Source organism: Haemaphysalis longicornis, unplaced genomic scaffold (assembly GCF_048455015.1).
Source record: "Haemaphysalis longicornis isolate Haplotype H1 unplaced genomic scaffold, Haemaphysalis longicornis Haplotype H1 scaffold_9, whole genome shotgun sequence".
Taxonomy (NCBI): domain Eukaryota; kingdom Metazoa; phylum Arthropoda; class Arachnida; order Ixodida; family Ixodidae; genus Haemaphysalis; species Haemaphysalis longicornis.
In genome coordinates, this window is record NW_027526460.1 from 29391072 (window position 1) to 29417210 (window position 26139).

The following is a 26139-nucleotide window of genomic DNA, read 5'->3' on the forward strand; positions in this document are numbered from 1 at the left end:
TTTTCTGAACAAGTTCCAAGCTTAGAAGAACGACTATAGTGCCCAAAAAAGGACCAAAGTGTGTACACGTCGACGCTACTATCCCCCCGTTTTCTCCTGCCTTCCCTTTCGTCCCAAGAAATCCCCTCCCCCAGTGCCGAGTAGCGATTCGGGCTTTACGCCTGGATAACGCCTCGGCCTTCGGGTTCGTTTTGCTCCTCCTATTCAAGTTTGTTCTCTGATCCAGGAAGCCCGTTTCCTTTCCCTTTATGTTACTCCTATCATTATTCGTTCCATGGCCCGTTGAGCGGACCCAAGTTTTCTTTCAAGTTGTTTAGTATGGCGCCATGTTTCAGCTCCGTACATCATCACCGGCAGTATGCATTGGTTGTATATCCTTCTTTTCAGTGACAGAGGTGGCTTACTTTTTTCCAGCCCATACCTATTCTGTGCCGGATTTCTTTCTCGTGGTTGAGGTCAGAATAGACAACCTGTCCGAAGTAGTTCTAATCTTCTACTTGTTCTGACGTTTCGTTACACGTACTAAACAGAGCGCTTTCGGCATGCTTATTCATCATTACTTCAGCTTTATTCACATTATTTCAGCCCAACGGTCATGCTTTCTGATTTTAGTTCTTCAAGCATTTCTCGCAGATGTTCTGCAGACTCGCTTCGCAAGAATATGTCGTCCGCAGCAATACGATATATGTGCGAAAGCTTGGGGCATCTATTGCGGCTCTCTTGTGCGTATCTCTTTGAGTTACGCTTCAGCGTTGTAAAATAATTTCTAAGCTTGCTACTTTCCCCACACGGCTCTTTAGTCCCTTCAACGCACACTTTTTTTAAGCAGTGAAAACAACATTTATGGTAGGATCTTTGTGGAAGGCTAGCACGTGTACTTAAAGGGCATCCTACAAACTACTGCGTGCAAGTCCCGCGAAGGGTGATAGTCTAAAAATGATGCAGTTTTGATAGCCGTGTTGCGGGAAAAAAAACCCGTCTTGCAGTTAAAAAAAAAGAGCTCTGATCTTCATGGCGTAAACAGCTAGATGCTAAAACGCGACGTTCCCTGGGGACTTATTTTTAAGCAAGGAATGCAAAAGAAGAAAAACTCAGAAGGGGTAGCGTTGAAGGGTGTTGATTTTTGTTTTTAGCCGGAAAATATAAATCCCCCAAACGCGGATCACTCAAATGTAGATTGTATTCTTTCGCAATGATGGCGGGTGGCGTACACATATAAATGCATAAGAGGCTTGTGTTCATTCCTCCAGTCGCCACGCGCTAGGCGATTCCAAAATTGCCGTGCTTGCTTTCATGGTTCGCTTACTCTGGCCTCATCGCTCGAATCGGTATACCTTGCAGCGGTACGGAGACGAAAGGGCAGTAGCCCAAGTGTTCCCTAAGTGCCATGCGTGATTGCACGGTATCACTCGATACTTTCCTCAGCCAGGAGACGACGGGCTCCGCTTTCGAGATAAATGGTCTTTGTGTCAAGGTCGGACATGCGGGCAGTTGCCAGGAACCTTCGTGTATCATGACTTAACGCCCTGACTTCGGTGGAGGCGGGTGTTATGGGGGAACTGGAAAGTGCCTTAAGAAGTGAGGCGGGCCTGTTTACGTGACTGCAATATCTTAATGAACCGACGCACTACGTGTTCACCCTCCACGGGTGATATTATAAATCAGTGCCAAGGTGACTCTTCAGTGAGTCCCGCGAAGTGAGAGGAGGGGGAGAGAGAGAGAAATAACTTTATTGCGTGACAACCAGTTACCCTAGACATCGGCCAAGAGCCCTTGAACTCTGGCAGTGTCTTCGGCTAGCTGAATGGCGCACACTTGATCTGCTGGGTCGGAGGTGAGCAATACTGCCTCCCATTGCTCTACACTAGCGATTTTGCGAGCTAACGTTGCCGCCTGCGGACAGGCCCACAGCATGTGTGCTAGGTCTGCCCTGTCCTTACACCGGTGGCACTTTTCAGAATACTGCCCAGGGTGGCAGTGACTGTACGCTACCAGGTTGGGGTTGGAGTTCGTCAAGCCACGGGTTGAAATTTACTGGGGGTAGGATGAGCTAGGGGGAAGCAGGCCCTCTCTAGCCTGTAGTGATGAGTGATGTCTCTAAAAAACACTAGCCGATCCCTGCCCGAGAGAGAGAGAGAGAATCCACTTTATTGGAACTCTGGTTTTAGGGTGGGGGAGTGGCGGTGGCCCATAGGGCCGCCGCGACGTTGAGGGCACGACCGGTGACCAGTTCTTGGAGGTCGCGGTCCGAGCACCCCAGAGCCTGTTCCCAGAGGGTGGGGGAGGGTAGAGGTGGGAAAGGATCGCGCGGACATTCGCAGAGCAAGTCATAGAGCGTGACCGGCGCGTCACACAAGGGGAAGTTGGGAGAGGAAAAGAGGTGAGGGTGCGTATCAGCGAAGGAATGAGCGCTGTGGTCATCACCAGCTCGCATTGAAATTCCTCGAGCTGCGGTGTGCGCGTATCCGTTCCCGCCCAAGCCGGAGAGTGCAGGTGCCCGTATTAGATATATCTTACCGGACCACTGAATATTAAGTCCAATCCTGAGAATTGCGGACGCCTATGGGGAGATGCGCCGCCTTGCGTAATTTATAATAGCAGTCTTAGTCGCTCACTACGTATTTGATTTTTGTGGAGACCATCATTTCGAAGACAATGGCCGCCTTTTTGTCTGCCTCCGGTTCGCTCGTGCGGACGGACCCGGAGCTTATGGATTTACCCTACCGATTTACTACCACCAGGGTCATGGCATCGTGAGCCGGGTAATCGGCCGCGTCCACGTATACCACGTCCTCCAAATTTTCGAATCGTTTTTGCAGGGCTTTCGCCTTTGCCTGTCTGCATTGCAGATTGTGAACGGGTGCATGTTTTTAGGGATCGGTGGAATGTGAATTTGTTCTCGCACTTCGGCAGCCAAGAGTACCTTGTGCGTGCCGGTTCGAGGGTAGTTGATCCTCAGGGAGCCGAGAATATGCCGACCCGTCTGGCTGTAGCTGAGCCGGCCCCATTGATCTAGCCTTTGAGCCTCTATTAGTTCACTGAGGGCGCTGTGAAGCCCAGTGCCTCGAAACGTTCGGTCGGAGGAGTGATCGGGATGCGTAGGGCCTGCTTGTAGGCCCCTCTAATGAGGGCGTCAATTTCAGGTTCTTCGTCCTTTTTGTGGAGTAGGAAAGGGGTGACGTACGTCATCCCACGGAGAACGAAGGCTTAAATTGCACGAGATTGCGCTCCTTCATATCGTGATGTCGGTTAGCGATTCGCAATACGAGCCGGGTAGTCTGATGGACGCTTTTTTCTACTGTGGGGATGGTCTCTGAGGTACGTACAATGACCTGTATTCGGATACCGAGAACCCGCATACTGGACAATTTGGGGATGGGTTGCGTTTCATTCGCGAAGATCTTCACATCTGAGAGTTTGGGTCTGTGCGTCTTCGCCAAGTAGTAGTCCTGCAGAGCAACAATTCTGATTTTTGCGAGGGCATCTGAGGCCACGGGGACCTACGTACAGCTCGACAGCCTCAATGCCCTGTTGTAAGATTTCCTGAATGTGCCCGTCACTGCCTCCGCTGGCCCAAAGCGTGGCATCGTCCGTATAGGCTGTATTGGAGGCCATCGATCCGTTCTAGTATTCGGGAAGCCCCATCATGGTTACGTTAAAGAGAAGTGGGGACAGGACTGAACACTGGGGAGTCCCCCTGCTCCCAAGCTCAGTCACATGTGAGTGGAGTCCCCCTACGGCCAGAGTAGCTGTGCGTCCAAAGAGAAAGTTGCTAACGTAGTTGTATACGCGTTTACCAAGGCCAAGTAGGCCCGGGTTGTGGAGGGTTGCCCAGTGATTTATGTTCTAAAATGCCTTAGTTAAATCGAATCTTAATACGGCTCTGGTATCTAGAGTGGAACAGAGTTCCCCGTCGATAACGTCTTGTTTGAGACGGAGCATGATGTCCCGTGTTGACAGTTTTGGGCGGAACCCGATCATAAAGTGGGGAAAGAGACCATTTTCTTCCATGTATTCGATTTAGGACAAAGTGTTCTAATAGTTTCCCTACGCATGAAGTAAGGGATTAGGTCTAAGGTTTCCGATCTGCAGTTTTTTGCGTGGTTTAGGCGTAATGACGACCTTGGCCGTTTTCCATTGAGCTTGTAGTCGCGCAGTCTCCCAGCATACATTCATGTGTCGTGTGAGGGCTTTAACGGACTCGTTATCTAGGTGTCTCAACATTTTATTTGTAATACCGTCCAGTTCAGGAGCAGAGTGAGTGCGCAGTACCAAGATAGCTCTCCTAACTTCCCTTACAGTGATGGGATGGTCAAGGAGAGCATTGTCATTACCCACGTAGGGAGGAAGTGCCTCGCGGGTGCAGCCGCCAATGTATCTGTCATGAATGGTTTTGAGCAATTCCGTGTTTGTTCCCTGAAATTTGTGAAGTATGCTGAGGTTGTGTCTGTACATATTGTCACAGACTTCGGACAGATTCCCGAGAAACGTACACGGGGCATAACCGCATATCCATGAGGCCAATCTCTCCCTATCGGGGTATGTGCTCCAGTGGAAAGACGCTGGGCGATGTCCAGTGGAATGAAGAGGAGGTAGACGAAGACCGAGCTCCCGTTGGCTTTGCGCCATCAACCCGTCTTTCGCCTGGTGGCTACGTCGTCCTTTGTAAATACACCTCCTTCCTGACTGCCCGTCTCCGCGTTGTCACGTGACATCTTTGGTGGAGGTTGCGGTTCTGATCCCCTTCGTAGACCTCCAGCTACGCCCGTCTCGGTTTCTGAAGCGACCACCTCAAGGATCAAGGATCGCGCCGGTCCGCCCCAGCCCCGGTGAGCCATTGGCCTGCGCATTCCCCAGCCCGGTGTCCCCTGTCCGTGATCCGATGAGACCAGCCGACCTGACTAGCCGCGACCAGACCAGAAGCCGACGACATTCCCCTGTCCAGTTCTCCGGCGCGATTCCAAGAGCTTGAGGTTAATTCCTTCGTGGCGTCGGCGGCATCGCTGTTCTGGTGTTCTGGGGCCCATCTTCATGGACCGATCAGCCTGTGCAGTGGCGGCAAGGACTTCACTGTTTATACTCATTTCATCTTCACCGCACGGGTTCATTAATTGTGACCTCGACCGGGACGGTCGTTTTGGATGGCAGGGGGGGGGGGGGGGGGGGGTTACGAGGGAACGAGGGAAAAGGGAACGTTCTGTTTCAGTAGGCCCGTTAGTGGTCGGGCAACATCGGCGAAGTTCTTAATGAAGCGCCGAAAGTAAGAACAATATTTTCGGGGTCAATGAGACAGCGCAGAATGTTCCAGGTTTTGGGAAGACCTATTTCGTAGTCCATGCGATCGCATGTGCTATGCCAACTTTGACGGGTTAGTTGTTGTGTGTACGCTTCTATATTGCGGTTGAGGGCTGCTAGTCGTCGCCAAAGGTTTGGGTAAAGTTTTTACTATGGAGTGGTGTGCGCAAGCTGTGTTTAGCTTCCCTTATATGTACTAGCAACATAGCGTCGGCCTGTTGGAGCTCTGCTTCTGCTGATACAACCCTAGTGGCCCATTTATCGTCTGCGCGAAGTTGTTCTGCCCAGCTCTCAATGTTGGTATGTCGACCTCTGAAGTACCGCCCTCCGCACTTAGTGGGCCTCCTTCTTCACCTCTAAGCGCGCGGAATGCATCCCGGTCGATGAGCTATAGTTTTTTACCGGACTTTCCTTTGGCTACCCCATATTCGACCCCAATAGCGACGATGTAGTGGTCGTTGCCAAGATTTTCCTGAGTCTTTAGCTAGGTTGCTTCCGTACGCATGTTTTCCCCACTAACACTGTTTCCAATACGTGTGGGCTGCTGCGGATCGTTAAGCGAACTGAGACCCTTTCTTTGCGCATCAAGCCAGAGACGAATAACTTTTATTGCTGTAGAGCAAAGGTTTGTTTGTTTCCTGAGGTGGTGGCGCCCTTGTCCAAGGCGCCAGAGTCTTGCGTCGTAGCTCGAGAACTGGCGATCAGCATAAGCTGGTCGTTGAGGGCCGAGCCGGTCAGCGCAGCGTTGAAGTGTATCAATCCGGAGTAAGCGGACCAGACACCGGTGTTGCGGTTTTCTGTGGCTACTGTAAAAACCAAATTAGGAAATGAGAATGCTGTCAATTAGTAAAGTTACACGGATATTATAAATGCATCGAAAAAATTATTCATTTTTCCCGACCTCTCGCGAAGTAAGGAACGTCATCTCTAGCCAACAAAGAGCGGAAGCGCAACGTGCGCAGTGCGTTATGTCGTAGCCATAGCCAGTAGAAACATCGTTTCTAGATGGGAAGACGACCAGTAAGCTTGTGTGTACTTTTCTAATGAGTGTTGCTCGTTTTTAGAGCGAAAGCTCTATTACTCCCGGTACAAACCCAGAAGGCGGCTCGTTACTTGTAGCGTCAGTCTGACCTTCAAGCTCAACAAAGGTCCAGCCAGGCCTCGTGCGGTTGCGAAGTGAAAGCGTCTAATCGCTCGTGCGTTCCAAGGGGACGGGTGCGGAGAGAGGGATAGGGGGAAAGGACACGTATAATCAGAAAATAATACAAGGAGTCGTTGACGGCATCCGAACTCTCTGCACGATCGCACCTACACCACCGGCTGAGCAGAATAGCGTTAGCGTTTTACATTGAAGTGAAATTAATTGTGTGCGCGTTCACTGCGTGTTCTTTGCTCGAAAACCGAGCTATCGCTCGACAAACTTTTGTTCACCGCGTTTAACCACAGCATATGTTTTTTTCTCTCGGTTTTCAGATGTTCTGCAGTTTGATAACTCGTACAGCTGGGTCACCAGCAAGGAGGTGGCGTATGAGGCGCACGTCGAACAGCCACCGCCACCGGCCAGCTGATCGCTGAGGACAGTTGGTGACAGCTACAGAATTCGACCGAGGGCCACTACGGCGACACGCTTGCTTCTGTTGTTGCATTTTTGTTGCCGCTGTTGCTGTTCGGCTTGTTACTGCGCAGGACTTCCAGCCTCGGGCTTGCATGCCACCATCTTAAGCATCTGACATTCTATGTGCTAGTGCCCGGGGCCAAATCCTAGCAGGAGATGATGCTGCTCAAGTCAAATATGAATACGGCACTCCACTGAAAGTTCCAGAGCCCGTGCATTTCCTTCTGGGTCATAGGAAAACGCACGGTAAGCAAACATCCCACGTAAACGACGTCGAATTTGTATAAGCCGAGAGGTGAACTCGCTTGTTAAAAAACATGCGAAGGGTTTCCGCGCAATAACTGTAAAAAAACTGTAAAAAACTGGCAAATAAACGGCAAGAACATGATGTCGATATTCTGAAACTTTTTGCTACTTGTTTTGTAACATTCAAGAGAAAGTGCCAAACATATAGACAATGACGATTTTGTTCGTTCGTATTCCATTGAAGATACCCGGTAAGAACGGTCACTGTAGATTTGCTTCTCTTTCTTATGAGGCAATCACATTATCATTGCAGTCATTAAATCTACTGATCTGATAAAAAAGGCAAAGCTGGCACGAAAACCTTTGATATAGCATTTACACCCTCGGACATTATCAAAAATCCAACACACACGTTTATATTATGTTCAAAAATTGCGTTTTCAGCCGAGTAGACTATTTGCAATCCTGAGTAACACCGCCGTGTGCAAGGGATCGCATTATACTGTTTTAGAGGTAGGCATGCGTACAAAAATGTTAGTAGCAGCCGTGGAAGACACATACAAGCGTGAGGCCTGTAAAAGACCAACGCTAAGTGAACGAGGCCCCGCGAACGAGGTCTCGTAACTCTTTCCTTTCGCACTATTGTTTTGTTAATGCCTGAGTTCATCAAGACACAAGAGATAAGACTGTTTTACCTGCCCTGTGGCCTTGTCGGGAAGGAGATAAGGCTTAAAAACACAATGAGGCTAAGGCTATTTTTGCATCTACCATTCGAATCATATCTTTCATTTACGGCACGTCTGCCCAAGAAGTAGCGACAACACTCATAACAGGTTCCGAACTGTTTGAGTTGCCACGAAACTGCAACAACATGCTCGTAAAAAGGAAAAAACGGCGATGGCTTTTTGGTAACCCTTCCTGCGTATTCCACGCGTAAACTCTCATGCCGCCTTTTTTCCCCTACAGGCGGTGCGGTGTGAGAATCTAGCTTCAAATCAAAGGCAACTCGACAATATCTTAAAAAACAACCTGTTAGGCCTGTGCTAGATATTTAGTTATATCGCCGAAAAGATGAGGTCGTCATAAGCAGGAATGTTAGGCTATCAAAAGATTACGTGAGAAGGAACTTTCCTTCAATGCGATTCTTGGAAGGAAGCACTTTCATGAATATTTTTAAAATATTTGCTCATGGATACTTACAAGGGTGCTAACATCCATATAACGTGGCAACAACTAAGTAGTGTGAGCCGAGAAACGTCCCCAAAGACCGAATTCAAACACCAATATTGCTAAGGGGACAGTAGAGGCTAAACGACGTTTTGTTTTAACGGAAGGATAAAATGTTTTTTAGCTCTTTTAGCTTGTCTTCAATGGCAAATGGTACTTTGCCGTTTTTTACATCAATAAGCAGAATTCCGCCCTCCCCCTTTCGCCCCTTTCCGTTCTATGTTTCACGAGATAGATAAGCGGGTCACAACCTTGAAAGACCAATCGCCGCCCACACGTTTATCAAGCAGTGAGCTGCTAACATCAAGAAAAAGGTGCAGGAAGAATCAACATAAAGCTAAAGGGCTATAATATAAAATAAAAGCCCAACCCGTACCACATACGCATCACGGGTGACGCCAATTAAAAATAAACAAACTGGACCGAGGTCAACTAGAGTTTTGAAGAGAAGGAAATACCCACCGAAGTGGAAAATAAAAGGGAAAAATGCTACACAGCGACACCACAGCCAGGAGAGCGGGCCCGGGGAGACTCACTCCCCTGATCTCCCCTGGGACGGTAGCAGGAAAGGTTGGGATGAGGGATGCGGATGGTGGTAATAAGGAATGGGTTATGGGAACGTGGGTGGGAATGGGGACAGCGAAGTTTTTGTTCTAATCCTTAGATGTCTGACTCCTAAAATAGGCCTGAAAACTCAGGATGGGCGTCAGACGGTTCCCATTGGAATTCAGCGGACCCCACTATAGGTTCCAACCATCTGAGCCCCGACATCGAAGAACAGGGAGAACCTGCGTCGGAGTGACGACACCTAATCTCTGGACCCCTTTCACAACCAGCCCCCGGCTAACACCCACCAGGTCCCCCGAGTACTCAAGAGACACCTGCCCAGCCTACATAGGTACTAATCCCCCTCGTCTCGACGGTTTCGGATACTGGTAAAGCTAACTGTCCAACAGACGGGGTAACTGTACCCTGTATGCATCCGTCGATCCCTATGTGCACCTCAATCACCTATCTCCATAGGAAAGCCTATGTAACTTATAGGGTTTCGGTGGACCTCTAATGTGCTCCTATGCCAACCACTCACCCACCAGGGAACCCTCCCCATACGGGCAGCAGTCATCAGGTGGAAGGAGTAATCCTTATAGAGTACGACCAGCCCTACTCCCGATACTGAGGACGAGAAGCTTCCCTAAGAAGTGAGCCAATCCCTCTTTCCTCGGTCCTAGCAAGTGCGCGCCTCCTAGACTGGTCGCTACTAAAGGCCAGAGACATTGGCCATCATGAGCACCTATCGAAGGCCCTGGATCCTGTTGTCCAGGAACCTTCGTGTCGGCAGCGAGCAGTCGTGCCCGCGTGGGGTGACTGCGGCGGACCCTTAATAAGGGATCCTTTTTCACCGCTTTTATGCCAGAATCCCAGAGCCAACCTCGGTAGCCACCCAGACTGTCCGTGCCTGCCTCCGCGTCCAGCATCGGCTCTGGTGCAAGGAACTGGCCCATACAGTTCCAGGGAGTCGCTGCCACTCCCTTGGGGTTTTGCATCCCCGGGTGAGTCCTGGCTCTCACCCGCCGCTGCCGTTAGCAACCGACCAAAGCTAGGCAGCCGAAACCGCCTTTGCCCAGCCAGCTGGCAGGGGGGACCACGAGCAGGTGGCAGTCGGATTTTCCCCCCCAGGAAGAATCAACAGTAAGCTGACAGCCAGGCTCGTCGACTTCCTGATGCTTCAAATACCACCCCACTTTTGACGCTGCCTCTCGTACACAATAATAACGGCGGTGGCAAAGACAGACGGTTATACTCACTTCAATGTTAATAAGTCATTTAAATACACTTTCCCGCAAAGACAAAGCATCTGACCGAAATTGAACGTGAAAAAAAAAGCTTGCCAGTGTGAGGAAGTGAGGTTTTTCATTTATTTATTCATTTGCGTTGCCCTCAGGGCCTGAGGGCGTTACAGAGGCGAGTGTGAATACACAATAATACAGACAAAAACAGCGAAAGAAGAACAATAGCTCAACAAGTGAAGTGAGACGGGCTAGCTGATGCATGATATCCTATCCTATCCTATCCTATCCTATCCTATCCTATCCTATCCTATTTTGGCGCTGTTTTTTCTAAGTACCAAGAGCACTAAACATTACGAATAACAGCTTGTTACGAAAACAGGTCGGTTATGGCTGCAGAAAAAGCAATCCATTGCCCATTTCAGCTACGGACAGAAGAAGGCGGTTCCAGCTTGCATGCGCACTGGAGACAAACGAATTCTGAAGTAGGTTTGTACGACACGATGGAACATGGACTTTGTCGTGAAGGTTGCCTGTTTTTGAATTCTAACTCAGCTGAAATTTGTGACTAAAATAAAAACGTGTACGATGAAAGCTACCAGATACGTTTATTTTACGCGTATGTGGTTCACGAATACTGCTGTTCTACCCAGAAAAACCCTTAAACCAGTTCCGTCAATCTCTCTTCGCGAGTCACGATTTGTGACGCCACAAGTCATAGTGCGCTGAATGCAAGGGGTGGCGCTGCCAGCTTTTATGCTTCCGGCACCTCCGGTGTTAAAAATGTCTGCTGCAGCGAGTTGCATAATTATATTATCGGTGCTGCACTCTATTATCTACCTATATAATGCAAGCTGTTTTACGTAACAGAACAACAAATGAAGATAGTAAAGAAGACTTTAACACTAATTTTTATTACACGGCCCAAGTGCAGCGTGACTGTTGTTGTATTAGTGTGCAGAATCGACGAAGTCATGAACGGATATCTACAGTCATAGAGAGCCTAAATACAATTTCAGAGTACGAAAAATCGGAAGTTATAGCTTTTCAAGATAAAATCAATTTTGGGTGTCGACCAAACATGATACAGCGCATACAGAACACAGGTTCAGCTACTTAAGAGACAAATAACGTGAAGAAGGTAGGCAAGCAACAGCTTAAAACACGTACCATAGGCAACGTAGTCTAAAGGAAGTAGGAACGCAGCTCTAATGAAATTCGTAGAGCGCTCTAAAGTATCAGAAAAAAAAGAATCCCTGTTCCACCTAGAGCGAAATCAGCTGGAACTGAAGGTGTGGTTCTCTTGAGTCGGCCAAACGCCATCAGGTGCTCGCCCGAGAACACCGGTGTCGTTGCTGAGCAAATTCTACAATTCTACAGCGAGAGGGAGAGGAACCCGACCTGCGAGACCACTGCGCCATCTATCGGTGTGTCTGGGAAGCGGTTTTTATCTGCGAGGCCGCCTGCGTGACGCAAGACCTACAGCAGACTTACGAAAAGGCTCGACCTACGACAGCTCCGCTGTTAAAATAACGAGACTTATTTTAAACGAGAGCACAGCTTCTAGGTACGTGCTTACGAATGTTCGATCTCATATCTGAATGCTTGAGTAGAAACCAGCGGCACGAAACTCCTACGGAGCAAAGAAACACAGGAACGGCGCTGGCTCTCTGTATTTCTTGGTTCCCCCTGCGCTAAGTCACGCTGGCTTCCCCTCATGAATGCCGTTCCAACTTCCCCAGCTTGCAACACTTTTGCCGATATCGGAATCATTGCAAAGTGTGTAAGAATAAATAAATGGTGCACGTAGCAGGGAGCTTGGCATTGCGAGGTAACTGCAAAGCTTTGCACAACGCGGGGCAAAAGTATGCACCGAGCGTCCATTTGAGAATCACTTTCTGGCAACCATCGAGCACATTCCCACGCCCGCCGATGGAGAAACCGGGTGCTGGGCAAATCGACGGCCACGCCGAAAAAAACAGGAAAGGGAGGTTGCAACTTCTTCGCGAAACACGAAGACACCGTTCTTCCTGCAATTTCGGATACAAACACACCGGCATTCTCAACACCCCAACGTGCAGGGAGCACGGAAAAGAGCTAAACTACTTAAACACGTCGCTATGCTACACAGCTGCCACATTGAGTATAGCCTTGCTTTCCGGTCTGCTCCGCCTGCTTAGCATGAACCGGTTAACTCTGAACGGGTTTTCACACGACTGGCTATTCATAGCGCCGTGTATCAAGCCAGCGCTATACTTTCGACACGATAAATAAGTAGTATTTATACTTCATGTACAAACCACTGTACGAAGTGTACAAAGGCTGCCTGAGCCCTGTCAATCTGTGTAACGCAGCTTTTAGCCTGGGAAGTTTTGAATTGTGTCTTGAATGCAGATATGATTTAATTTCACCGTAGATGGACCGAACTGAAGCTATTCCAGGCGAACATAGAGTACTGTCTTTTTCTCAAGGGAGGACAACTGAAAAAGGACCGCTGGTGTGTTTAAGCGGTATATTACTCGAACATTGGATATTTGCAGTAAGTCTAATACACCCTGATATTAAACAGGATATAAGGCCTTAGCGTTATTACTGTTGCGAGCTTAGAGTTCCGTTCGGGTGGACGACACTGGTGTGCGTCACTATTGAACAAGGGACTCACATAGTTACTTGTGTCGCACGCCTTGGCATCACAGATAGTCCTCAGCAGAACCAAAGGAAGACAGCCGCCTCTGCGTAGAGCCTGCGACAGTTGAGGCGCGAAGATTAGAATACAAACCTATACGCGCGCGCATTCCACAGTCATTGCCATGGAAGAGAAAAAAATGGCGCGGTTATGATACCTGTTCAGAAAATCTTGCGCTCACAGTTACTTAGCATAGCATAATCCTTCCTATAACATCTCAAAAACAACAAAAACAACAAACTGTTTTTGTTGTTCCTGTTTTCTGTACGTGCGGCTGAGTGCGCCGAAAACTGTGACGCACGGGGGTCGTGTCGATTGGGCGCTTGGGCATTTAAGGCCTTGATGTGTGTAATAGTACACTAGTTGCGAGTCCGCGCTTGTGCTTTCTTCATGTGTTCTTGTCCCCGTTAATTTGCGCGCAGTTTGTTTTTTGAGATGCATATGCAGAACCAACTCGCCCAACTTTCAACCCTTTTACCTTCCCATAACAGTCTTCACGAGAATAATTCGCCTTTCATCCGTTCTTGCTTTTCAATACTTAGCGATGCCGGCTGACCGGCTGACCGGTCGAGTGTGGAATTTGCGCGAACCCAACACATCGGACGATGACATTTCAGCCGGTGCGAACATAACTTGAGGACGAATGCGTTTTCCCAATTTAGCAGCAAATATCCGGAAGCTACCGTTGAGCCTCCAATTGTCTCAGTACAAAGATACACAAGATAAACATGCGAAGCGTTTTTACTGCGCTGTTTTAGCTTTTATGAGTTCGTAAGTCGCGAAAATCTTGTCCTTCACGGGAATATTTGCGGCAAAGCCAAATGCGCAAAGGCGCCGTGTTTGTATCCTCCCTCGCCTCGTGTATTTGTCCGTTTGCGTTGTTTTCCAATTATGCATACGAAGTTAGCATCCACCTTTACAGGCAAAGCTAGCTTCATAGAAAAGACATATGTCCGCCGGTCCACAAAGTTGTACGGCGGCTGTCTTTCTGACCACACTGCGCACGAAAAAGCATCCGTTAAGAAGGCGCGCAGAAGCGGCTGAGAGGAGCACAGTTCACGTGACCCGCTTATGTCCCTCCTTTTTGAGCGCTCGCTTCTCCCAGCCGGCGCAGAATGAGGAGTTACGTCACACGGCTTTTGCTCTAATAATTCACTGCCGGACAACTTCACCACAATGCGCCAGAACAACAAATCATTCGGGCGATGGTGAAAACTGGGTTAAGGGTGAGGCCAAGAATTCAGTTTTACAGGTCGGACCAGGTACATCACGCAAGGCAAAATGCTGGGCTTCGTCACTCATTTAAATGTCGCTTTTATTTGTTGCTCTGAAGCGTTGTGGCGATGCCGACTTGCGGGAATTACTTTGTGTGTGTGGCGCTGGTAACCCTGGTCGACGCTGAGCGGTGAGCGTTTGTAAAGGGCGCGTGGCGGATTAGCATGTCTTTACTCTCGTCTGGCGAAGTGTGTAGCTAGAAACACGCATGGGCAGTATTCCACTTCGCTACGTTAGCGCCTAATTATGTTTGAAACGGAGACATGTACGCAAACACTGGGCCCGACTAAAACTGTGTGGAGTGCAATTAAGGAAGAGGCGTCCTGTATACGCCAAAGCCAAGCGTAGCTTTAGGCGCCTCTTTTCCGCTCCGTTGGCACCAAGAAACAGAAGCAAAACCTGTCTGGTGTCCTGTTTTTGTTGACTATTTGTTGTTTCTCTTGCGGGTGATATTATACAGACGCCATAGTTTGAAGGCTTCCTGAACCCGTTTTTGGAAGAGCCCCAATATTCAGGCAGTGTAGGCGTGGCATGTGTCTCTAGGCCAAGGAACTGGAGCGTTCGCATTCACGTCTCTTTTCAACTCACCTTTTTCGCCGCTATTATCAATGCTTGCGGGGATCAGGCCTTCATCAACCAAGTGGTAAAAGCCTTTCTTACTCCCAACCCTACATATACAGCAGCGGGTAGACCGGCTGACCAGCTGAGACCTTGAGCCGCAATAAGAATTCGTCGCTGCAGCTTAGGAAGCCAACCAGGAGGCTTCGGAAGATGAAGTGAGGGGGCGGAAGGAGGCAGTAAAACGAGTGAATAGACAGGCAGCGGAATTGTCCAATTTCGTCAACTTTCCCAATACAAGTCATGGGAACGTTGCCAGCAAAAAGTAACAATGTTACAGTTACGCTTACCAAAGCCAGAAAAGTAACTCTGTTACAGTTCCGGTTACTGAACTTTAAAAAGTAACTTGCTACAGTTAGAGCTATTGTAAAAAAAAGTAATGCCGGTACTTCTTCGTTACTGTATAACACTAAGTAATGGATCGCAAAACAGATGATCGAGTTTATTTAGTATTAACGCACGAAGGAGTGCGGGGAGTCAAAAGTGCGCGTGGTAAAACCCCGGATGAAGGGAACCTAAAAGGGGCGCACCCAAGCCCAACAACAACAATAGTTCTGTACGCCTCATTTTGTTGCATCAAATTATTTAGCTTATGAACCCTTGGTGTCGGGGAATTTATTTGCAAATCTCACTCTAACTCGGGATGAGCTATTCCCAAAGTTGGCATCCGAGAGCTTCCTTCTTTTCAGAGGTCTACTTTACACTTTCTTTTCTTTCTTGTTTTTGCTCGCTCAAGACGGAGGAATAGTTTTAGAAATCACCTCCTAAGACCGACCTGCGACCTCGGTCTTCCACAGGTAAGATAATCCATCTTCGTAGCCACCTCCTCTCCCATACTGCGAGAGCTGCCGTGTTGTCGTAAAGTGAAAGGTGGAGAGAAAGAAGTCCGAAAAACGAACAAGTGCAATTTGTACGTCGGCCTTTAATGGGAGTTCCTAATGGATACTTTTCTGTGAAAAAGTAACTGTAACGATATATCCGGTTGCAGTTACTCTGTAAACAAGAAACAGTGTTACAGCTACAAGTAACTCTAACTGAAAAGTAACTAGTTACAGTTACACGTTACTGAAAAATGTAACTAGATACCTGTAACGCGTTACTAGTAACTAGTTACTGCCCAAGACTGCCCAATACCAGGTGGCGGGAGCGAGCAGCGGCGCAACGCGTAGGAGACGGAGCGTTAAGGCGGAAGCAGATCGGGAAGCAAAGTGTCTCAAGCGGCACTAGGACGAAGCACTTCGACCGATAGAGGCGCAAGAGAGAGAAAGAGAGAGAGAGAGAGAGTAAACTTTAATGAAATCAAGGAAATGCTTCAGAGAGGCGTCCTCATTCCAGGATGCCTTGAGCTCGGGCCGTGTCGGCAGCCCTTTCGAATAGGCGCAGCTGATCTTCGAGGCCTGTGCCGGCCAAGGCCCTCTCACAAAGCTCTGTAGAAAGGTGGATGTTAGGGGGCTCTAGGGTAGACTTGTCGCAGCCGCCCACTATGTGTCTGAGAGTCCCAGGCTCTCGAAAGAGTTTCAGGCGTTCATTTGGACTTCAATCCTTGTCATTCGCAACCAATGAGTGCTTATAGGCGTCATCGGTGTTGTCTGCTCTCTCTCTCTCTCTCTCTTTTTGTCATGTATTGCGCGCGACAGTAGCCCCATGACTACAAGAAAGGCGTTTCCGGTGGTTACAATAAGCAATAATTGACATTGTACTAGATCCAGCCACTAATTCTAAAGGTGTTCACCTATCAGGAGACCTGCATTTATCTGCCGGAATTCTAAAAAAAAAAAAAACAATTTCACAGCAACGTTTTCGAGCAATAGCAATGTAGTTATATTATTTGAAGTTACAGCAAAAAGTCAACTCTTCCGTCCCCGATCGTTGGGATATTCGGCACTCACGGCTCATCTCCTGCAAACTGTCTCGTTACCCAATGACGCGCATGCTGGATAGCTCGGGCACGTTAGACAGTGCATCGGTTATTAATTCGGACAAGGCAAGAAGAGAACACGGGCGCTGAGCCACGCATTAATGCATATGACCAAGAAAGGAAGGACGATCCCGCAATACTTCGCTAAATTAAGACATGGTCATCTGGGAAACGTCCATCCATCATTTTCATTTTCCATTTTTTAGTGATAAGATCCTCTACTGAACACTGTACAAAGCAGAGCAAATGAGCAACTTATTGAGGTTTTTGAATGAGGCAATGAGTAATCGTATTAAATTACGTAGCAAGGGTAATTTGGCGGTCTGCTATAACCTGACCTGCGTGACGCCTTGGGACTTTGAAACGCCCCGAAGGCAGTTGTGCGTCGCTTTGCAAGGCTGGTTTTTTTTTTAGAGCGAAGCCGTTAGCCTCTCATTAGTCGGTAAAATTCGTGTCGTTGTAAGCAGAAAACCGATGCACGAGCCAGCATTTCTCGCCCAGGACGCAGAGCGCATGCGTCAGGCTGATCAGGCATACAACATAGAGCTACAGAATAAGTGACAGCCGGGCTAGTCGGTAGTGGATTTGTAACATCTTGATGGTAGCGCACTTACACCCGGAAGCATGGGCTGCGGGTTGACGCATGGTTGTGCACCTACACGGAAGGGTTGCGAGGTAAAGCACGTGTCTCCTTTTGTACCATGCAAAACGTTTGTTGTCTACCTTATACCATTTCCATGTGGTCAAGTGTATATTGGACAGACAAGTAGGTGTATTAATGTTAGGCTGTTAGAACATAAACGGTCTTTAGCAGGGGCACCTACTCGCGTTGCGTTGCTCAGCACGTTTCAGAGTGCAAATGCGAGCCTGCGTTCCAGGAAACAGTGATACTATCTCTGCACAGGGACATATTCATATGCCAGATTACCGAGGCATATAAGAAGAAAGGGGTGTGGTGCGTTAGTGTGCCTTCGATTCATTTACATGACGGTGAGTTTGAGTTTCTAAATGGCTCTCTAGCGTAAATATAAAACGCGCCTGCATCGACACAGTTTGTTCGCGCCTGCCACGTTTTGGAAATAACACGATGGATTGTGACGTATTTATGACGTGTGCTCACATTGGTTTAGGATGTAGTATTTAAATGTGTGTCTGTTCTAATAAAAAATCAGTTTTGAGTCAGGTTTGTCGTCTCTTTTCTTAGTTTCCGCGTGTATGTGCGCTGCCATCAAGATGTTCCAAAACACACAGCTCAAAATTTGTGCAAAAAACACAAAACAAGCATCGAAAACGCATGATGGATGATAAGAGGACTGTGAACAATAGGACTCCCCCCCTCCTCTTCCTTCATGTGTTCCTGGTAAAGATTAGGTTTGCAGCTGATCTAGAAAAAAGGGGGTTGAAATCATTCGAGGGAAACCGCACGCGTCAGGCTTTGCCGCCAGAGAAGCCGAGCGCAAGCGACAAACCCTCCGAGACGACAGGGACATTTCATACCCTCCCCCATCACATGTGTAGCGGTTTACAACAGCTTCGCTGGACATCCAATTTACAGGGCGGGATGGAGGCCATTTCTTTTAAAGACGATAGTCTTTCTTGGGCTACTTAAACCCAGAAATTTTGGTCTGTCTGTATGTCTGTCCGTCTGTTTGTCCATCTGTCTGTCTGTGCCTCGATTCAGCCACCCGGCCAAAGCAAAACAATGCCTGCGCAATAGTCTTATATAGTCAGAGCTAAATCTACCCGTCTATGTCCGGTGTAATGCTCATACTTGTCAACATTGTTGAAGAAGAACAAGACACTACGCAAATATGAGACAACAAATCAATACAGAAGTGATATTTGCAGTGTTCTTTTATAAAAAATCAAACATGCTTGACTTTTGCGAAATTAAATACTTCATCAACTGCAAAAAAAGAATTCACTCCGCCGTCGCCTGCTGTCGCCCGCGCCACTAGAGCTTCTGGCGCCATTTTAAGAAATCAACCGGCAACAGTTACGCAAGGTTTCACTAGATAGGTTTCACGTTCTGCTTGCAACGCACGTGGAGTAGGGAAACGCGGTTCTATAAACGTTGAAGTAGGGCGCCTCGATGAACGCTCGTCTTCACCGTACGGCAGCGTTCGCATCGAGACACCCGGTTTGGAGCAGTGGAACGCGGGAAATTTAAAATGATTTAAGCAAACATTTGGCGTATTTACCTTGGGAGGAGCGCGACGCAAGAGGACGAACATGAGAGGTGATCGGGAAAGCGAAGGGAGGCATTTACTTCGCAAAAGCCGATAAAGACTATCGTCTTTTGACGGCATTTGCAACGAAAGGAGCAGATACGCGGCCAATTTTTTTCTTCTCAGTCCACTTTGTACTACATAACCTGTTACTAACCAGTTACTTAACTTCTGGGCTTTCCTTGAAAAGCGATGAAAATACAAACAACCGGAGAAGTTGCGTAACGCTAACCACGCTCCAGGCGTCGACAGCCGGCGCGAGATATATCGACGCCTTGGCTGCGGCCACTGCCCCGTCCTTGACGTGCAGTTGGCGGGGGCACACCTTCCTTATCGAGTATTCTTGCCGCATGTTTATCTTCGGGTTGGCCCATATTGATAAAGCACGCATGTACGATGAACACCAGGAAAAAAAGTTACACAGACGCTGCTCTGGGAACCTTCTAAATGACGCGTAAGAACTCAGTAGTGATCGCCTGCTGCTTGTCATATGCTACTGGGTTAGGTATAAAGGCGAGGAACACCACAAAAGAATTGTGCAAACGGATAAACGCAGTAATTACGCTGGAATGTTGATTAGGCCAACGTGAGAAGACGAAGAAATCTCCAGCCTATTCAAGTCATAAAGATATCATCTCCTGCGTTGGGAAAAAGTGAAGTGATCTTTCAGGTCTTGCAATTTTTTTTTTGCTTTTCTTTTGTTTGCCAGGTGTGCCTCTCACTGTGTATAATCGCTGTTGAAATTCCTTTCGTGGCCTTATCTTAGGTGAGAGGAAAATATCACGTGAGGTTTACTCATTGTATATTTGTATGCGCTTTCATTAATGCCAGTCAGCACCATGCCGTCTTTCTTCCTGCGTCCCTGTTTTGTGAGCGCTTTGCCCCCAAGGTGAATGCCATCCTGTGCCGGTGTTAATCAAATCAAGAGCAAGCGACTAGAAAAACACCACTGGCCTTAGTCAGATACTTCGTAACAATCTTCAATTTCCAGCATCACTGCCGACAAATGAAAAATATCCCAAATTCTGTCGCTTCGTAAATTAGGTAACCATTCAGTCCCCTCTAAATATTGCGCCATATATTTTAATATCATCCTATGCAAAAATATATGCTCCTCGAAGAGATGGTAGCGTCAGGTATAATACCGTAATTTTAATCAATTAACTTCTCTCACCCTCATCAACATAGTTTCCACCAGTATATGGTTGTCATGTGAGACTCAGCTAGCTGAGTGTACACACATATCACTGCATGGATAATAACATGCAGGGCGACGCCGTATTGTAACATTTCTCAAAGCATCATGTTTCACACATCATGTTCCATAAAGATCATGTTCCACAGAACTAACTCCCGCTTAAACTGTCTACCCTCGATATCCCTTCTAATCTATTAATCTAGTTCGAACACTTTCCAAATGGCCACATGCAATAAGATCACCCGCCACTCACCTACAGCGTAGCATCCGGAGTCCCTCAGGGCGCATGTCTATCCCCTTTGCTGCTCCTCTTCACCGAACTGATTTTCCCACCGATAATAACGCAAAGTTAAGATTATTTACTGACGACTGCTTCGTATACAACCTAACCCAATACTATACCCGTAACTGCGCCCCGCAGCACTTCATCGACGTATCTTCGTCATGGTGTTATAAACCGCGGAGGCCACTAATCCCAGCTGAAAGCAAACGCGTTTCATTTTTCCACCACCGTTAAAGATCCACAGGTGGTCAAAATTAATCCGGAGCCGTCCACTACAGCGCGCCTCATCGCCTGCGTTGCGTTGGTGCGCTAAAGCGTAGAATGGAACTTTTCCACCACGCCTATCTGTGCATGCGCCTTCAGGCTCTTTCTATATTTTTGGTAGCGCGCTCCTATCCGAGTCGCCGGTGAGTGCCCAACGAATGCGGCGGGCACGGCGGGCTCAACTTCGGATCCCGGTTGGCATTGGGTAGCGGCTGCCAAAGTGCTAAGTTATTAGACAGGCCATCCCCGGCATTAAAATTCGTCAACCGCGCATCCAAAGAGCGACCATCGCGCATGAGGTTAAAAAGCGAAGCATGATGTGCACCCTACGCAAGCCGCCTTCTTTTTTTCATTATTACATGAAAAAAGGAGAGGTTGACGCCATATATGAGCGCCGGATACTCCTTCTCACGTAAGGTAAATGTTCTTATGATGAGTTTGCAACGCTCCTTTAGTCATTGCACAGTTCTATAAAGGTGAACGCTTCTTATAAAGTCTTTACAAAGTTCATTGAGGTATAAATAGTCTTAGAGAGGCGGACAAGCTACAGCAAAGTGCGCACAGGACACTGAATACAGCAATTTGTCCCTTGAAGCAAGTGAGTGGATAAAAGTTCGAATGATAAGAGGAGGAAATGGATCAGAGTGAGGCCGTATAAAAGCAAAAAAAATCACAAATTGATACAAACTACAAAGTACGCACAGGATAAAATACGATATACATTACGGATTGAGGAGGAAAAGAGACTGCACAGTGACGAACACAATAAAGAGTAATGGTAACTAGTAGTGTTTGTAAACTCTAAGGGATAAGATAGAGCTCCATTTCAAAACCAATAATATCCTACAATGTGACTAGACTCTAGGAACAGTTTAAGGGCAAGAAACGAACACCTTTACTGACCCGGTGTTGACCACGGACCAAGGACTTTCGCAAGATTAAACGGCCTACATTGTCTAAAGACATGAGGACACTTTTAAAACGCCGAGCTCATAGCGTAATGACGGGAGCATTCTGAATAGACATGAACGATAGTCTCATCAGGATGACCACATAAAAAGTATACGCCTTGAACTTTGCCAATTTTGTGCAGAAAATGTTTTGTATAAGCAGTGCCAATAGGCAGACGGTGTAGAAGCGTCTGTACTGGATGTGGGTATTGGAACTTTGAACCGCAATAAAGGATCAACCTCAAAGAGCAGGCTGCTTTGTGACTGTTCGGCAAGCCACGTAGTGGAAAAAGGCTATCACAAGCTCTCGTTAGAAGATGTCGCAAGTCTGAAATGTACAGGGGCAAGTTGTCCGTGGTTGCAAATTGATGTGCTTGGCGAGCTGCCACATCTGCCGCCGCGTTGCCGGGAATATTACAGTGGCCAGGAATCTATTGAAAAACATATGGTGCATGTGAGAGGCTGTAGCCAATGCTTTTAAAGTTCCATATACTAATGAATCATTGAAAGCGCTGCTAGTGTTTTTCATAGATGCTAGCGGTGCTTGGGAGACCGAGAGAACCAACCGGTTTTCAGAAAATGCCGCACTGCAGATGAACCACAGTGCTAACAGAACAGCGTAAAGTTTCACTGTGGTTGACGAGGTTTAACGAGGCAGCCTAATTTTGTGTTTGTAATGCAATGTAGGTATTGAAAATTCACGCGTAGAGGAGTTTAATAGGCAAGACCCATCTGTGTAGACACGAGTGAAGCCGGGGTAGTCAATGTACATTTGACACAGAGCCAGTTGCTGCACGGCGGCTGCAGATAAATCCCCTTTTCGGAATTAGAGCCTGCACAAACAACTCAATTAAAGGACTTGAAAGAAGCATCGGAGGATACGCAGGACATACATAGGTAAAATGCCTTTATTGCCTTTTAACGTCCTCTGCATCACAAAACCTTTTCTTTCTAGAAAACCTTGTTTAAGATGGTGGCGATCACGCTGGGTTGATATAAAAAAAAATGCCGGCACGCGTTTCTACGGTTCGCATCACTGGGAAGGAAGGTTTACGAGCTTCAGCAATTACCAGAGAACTTGATGATAGTCTAGGAACACTTAAGCAAACACGCAGACTCCCAGCCAGCATTCTTTGAAGTCTTTGCTCGGCGGTGTTCGAGAGCCCATGCAGAATTGGCGCTGAATATGCAATTCTTTGCCTTAATTAGTGCAGAGTGAACCTTTAGTAGGGATGATGTACAGCCTCCCATATTTTTAATATAGCGGGAGCGACGACCGATCTGCATGTCAGCGCCTTATCACGGTGTTTACCGGCAAAATAGGCGAGAGTACGCGCACGCGCATAGCACTATCTACTGTGTGGAGCGTCGTGTGCTACGCTGTTCTCAGGGCAACACACCCCCCGGTTTTTTTATCTTGCTGCCCGTTTCGCTACCGTCAGAGGAAGCTTATAAACAGCGTGGGTCACAATTTTTTTTATCAGATTTCTCATTTATCGCATTATAACGCGCAGCGGCCTAAGGCCATTCCGGCCATAAAACCGGCCCTGTTCTACTTTTACTTATCTTTTCAGCGGCATTCCTCCCGCTGTGCGGGGCAAGTGACCCGAAAGAAAAAATCAAACGCGCATTTGATATACTCATGCGCTTCAAATAACTCCGGTTTCTCGTGAACAAAGTCATTAAGATGCAGTGGCGGGGGAAACAGCGTAGCAGACGACACTCATACAGGCGATAGTGGTATGTTAGAGATAATGGTATGATAGAGCCATCCTTATTAATTTGGAAGGATTGGACCTTCTCCTTTGCGGTGGAAACAATCTCCGAAACGATCCGGTTAGAGTTGACATGCCAAAAACTCTGACCCCTTTCCAACGGCCTAAACACCACCGGAATACGTTCTATCCTCTTTTTCTTGTAAGCTGCAAGAGGGCAAGGGTTGCCACCGGGATCAATTCCTTCATTTTCTCTTGAAACCTGAGCTGAGGTGCTGGCTTTTAGGGAACCATCCTTAACTTCTAAGCGTGGCTTCTTCGAGTTTGCAATGTCGTCAGGCATGCACGTTTTTGAAGAACGCATTACAAACGCCAGTGATGTTATGCCATGACTCAATTGGTCCTTGACATACGTGTCTTCAGCGCGTTTACGAGCGGAAAGCATGCGTTTTGAGTACCGTCGCCGAGCGTAAGGCTCATGCCGATGATTTCAGTTGGCCGCCACCGTGGCGACGAAAAAATATAGGACTTTGAAGCTTCTCACCTGCTGTTTCTTGATTTCGCAGGTTATACAGAATCTATTGATTTGCAGTGCACGTTTAACATTTGTGAAGATGTGGAATTTTTTCCCGGAGCTTGAAAAATAACACGGAGCGCGAAATAACTACAGCCACACAGTACGCTTCATCATCTTTCTTAAGGAAGTCTATTTGGCAATCACCGAGGGCCAGTCTCGTGATTACCATTATTGGGCAAGGCGCCACTGGTAAACGTGGTTGAAAGACCCATCAATTTTCCTCTTTGTAATCGCTGCTACCAGCGGTTTTCTCTGCGTGGAAAAAGTATATTCACTTGCTCAGACACTTCACGCACGCTTGGATTTCGGCGTCGCAGTCTTCAGACCGCATGTTCGGATATCAAGAAAAAAATCCTATAGTTGCCAACATACCTTAGGTCACAGCTTTTAAGTACACATCAAACTTTGAAACCCTTGACTATCGTATCCTTACAGGGATATGGAATCGATAAAAAATCATGCCATCCGTTATATCACCTCGCACTACTCGAATACAATCGCTGCCACATCACTCAAAACAATCCCTCGGCATTCCTAAGCCCACGAGTCGTCGCATTATCTCTCGCCTGTAGCTGCGGTTACATGGCAGCGAGTCTGCGACCGAAACGCAGAAAATCCAGTTTCTGCAGCGTAGACATCATGTAAACGACAGGATTGATTAGGAAGGCTTCTAAGCGTTCTCTTGCCGCTGCGTGATCTCGCGGCAATGCTCTTGTGTCGCTATTGTGTTCGTGATGTTACAGCAGTTCATGCCAAAGTCAACTTCACACTTTTAAAGCGAAAGCTTTCTTAGTGGGACCAATAGAGTACTGCAAAAAAACTAATGCATTTCCACATAGACCGCTTAGTAGACCGAAAAGCTCTGATAAGATTTCTGGACACACAGCGCGTGCGTGAAAACAGGCTTCCAACGTCAAAAGGGTTACTTAAAAATAGCAAAAAAGGAACGGTTCTAGATAAAGAATAGACGCATCGATCATGAAGGAGTACAATAGTATACCTTTTTATCCCATAAACCACGCATCGGTATACATTTAGGTCCTTCGTAGATGCATTTACTTAGTGCGCGATAATCGTTGCATGGGTTCGTTCTTCGTCGGTGATTTGGGTCTTCGCAGGTTTGCAGAGCAATTGGAAGCACTTTTAGCCAAGGTTTGACGCACTTTTAACGCTGTTTTGATGTTGCAAAGCTTTTGCGCTTCTCTAATTTTTTTAGGTACGTATGGTATTTTTTTACCTATCATCCAGAGTCAAGACACGCTTCATTAAAACCACCCTTAACGACCTTGTTACACAGGCGGTGTAAACCATGGTTACGCATAACCGCCGTTCCGAGAGTTAACATCGTTTACAGCGAACCTTATTCTACAGTTTCTACCCGGCGTTTTGGCACTCTGAGCTTTAGGTTAAAGGCGCTGGCGACATCTAGTAGGGGCCACTTAAAGTAAAAAAATATTCATGGCACACTTTCTCTTTTCTTCATGCGATAACAACTTGGAATGCACCAATGGATCGCAAAACTTCTTGTTACAATCGAAAAACCTAAGTTTGCGGAAAAACTAAATTAACAGATTCTTAGTGGCATTTGCATAATACACCCACGCGCTTCAGTTTGCATAACACCGTTTGCTCACGGGAGTTGTATGTCACCTCTCTAATCTTGTTGTATTTTTCTCGTTGTATTTTTCCTTTTGTTTTTGCGTTTCGTACACTGACTACTTCGACACAGCCTCCCCCTAGCCCCCTTTATAAAGCGCCCACGGGCCACCAAGGAGAAAAATAAATAAAGCAAAATAATATTAATCAATTTAAACGTAAATAACTTCATGACGGTTGAAGCTAGCTGGCAGTTTGCACGACACGGTTTTAGCACACGCACATATATGCCGAGTAACCAAAGGTTCGGCGAGAATCGATTGAACGGTGCAGAATTTATGCTGAAAAGCACTGAAAGATGCGCCATTTGGGTGCCCCTAATTATGAAGGAAAGACATATGCTGCACATGTAACGTTGTAAGGAGTCCAGTAAGACTTCTTGCTGAGTCTAACATTATTTCATTATTGCATTTTAGCAGCCGTTCGTCCGAATTTAGTGGCTTTTATGAGAAACGGTGAAAAATATTTTACACCAAGCTGCTGCGTTAAAGTTTTCTTTACGCACTTACCGATTCGAAATTTCCAACTGAATTCACCCCTGAGATAGCTATTGTATCTTAACTAATGAAAATTAGAAATAAGGTGGTATGTTCACGTCACT

At 47.3% G+C, this 26139-nt stretch overlaps 1 protein-coding gene across 1 annotated transcript in view; it reads left to right on the top strand.

Moving 5' to 3' along the window:
* LOC144151542 (SEC14-like protein 2) overlaps window positions 1–7298 on the top strand; it is a 49667-nt gene extending 42369 nt beyond the window's left edge. Inside the window, exon 11 of the mRNA XM_077682641.1 lies at window positions 6769–7298. Within this exon, the coding sequence (XP_077538767.1) occupies window positions 6769–6863 (95 nt within the window). The 3' untranslated portion in view covers window positions 6864–7298. The remainder of the gene's footprint in view (window positions 1–6768) is intronic.
* Window positions 7299–26139: the final 18841 nt, after the last annotated feature.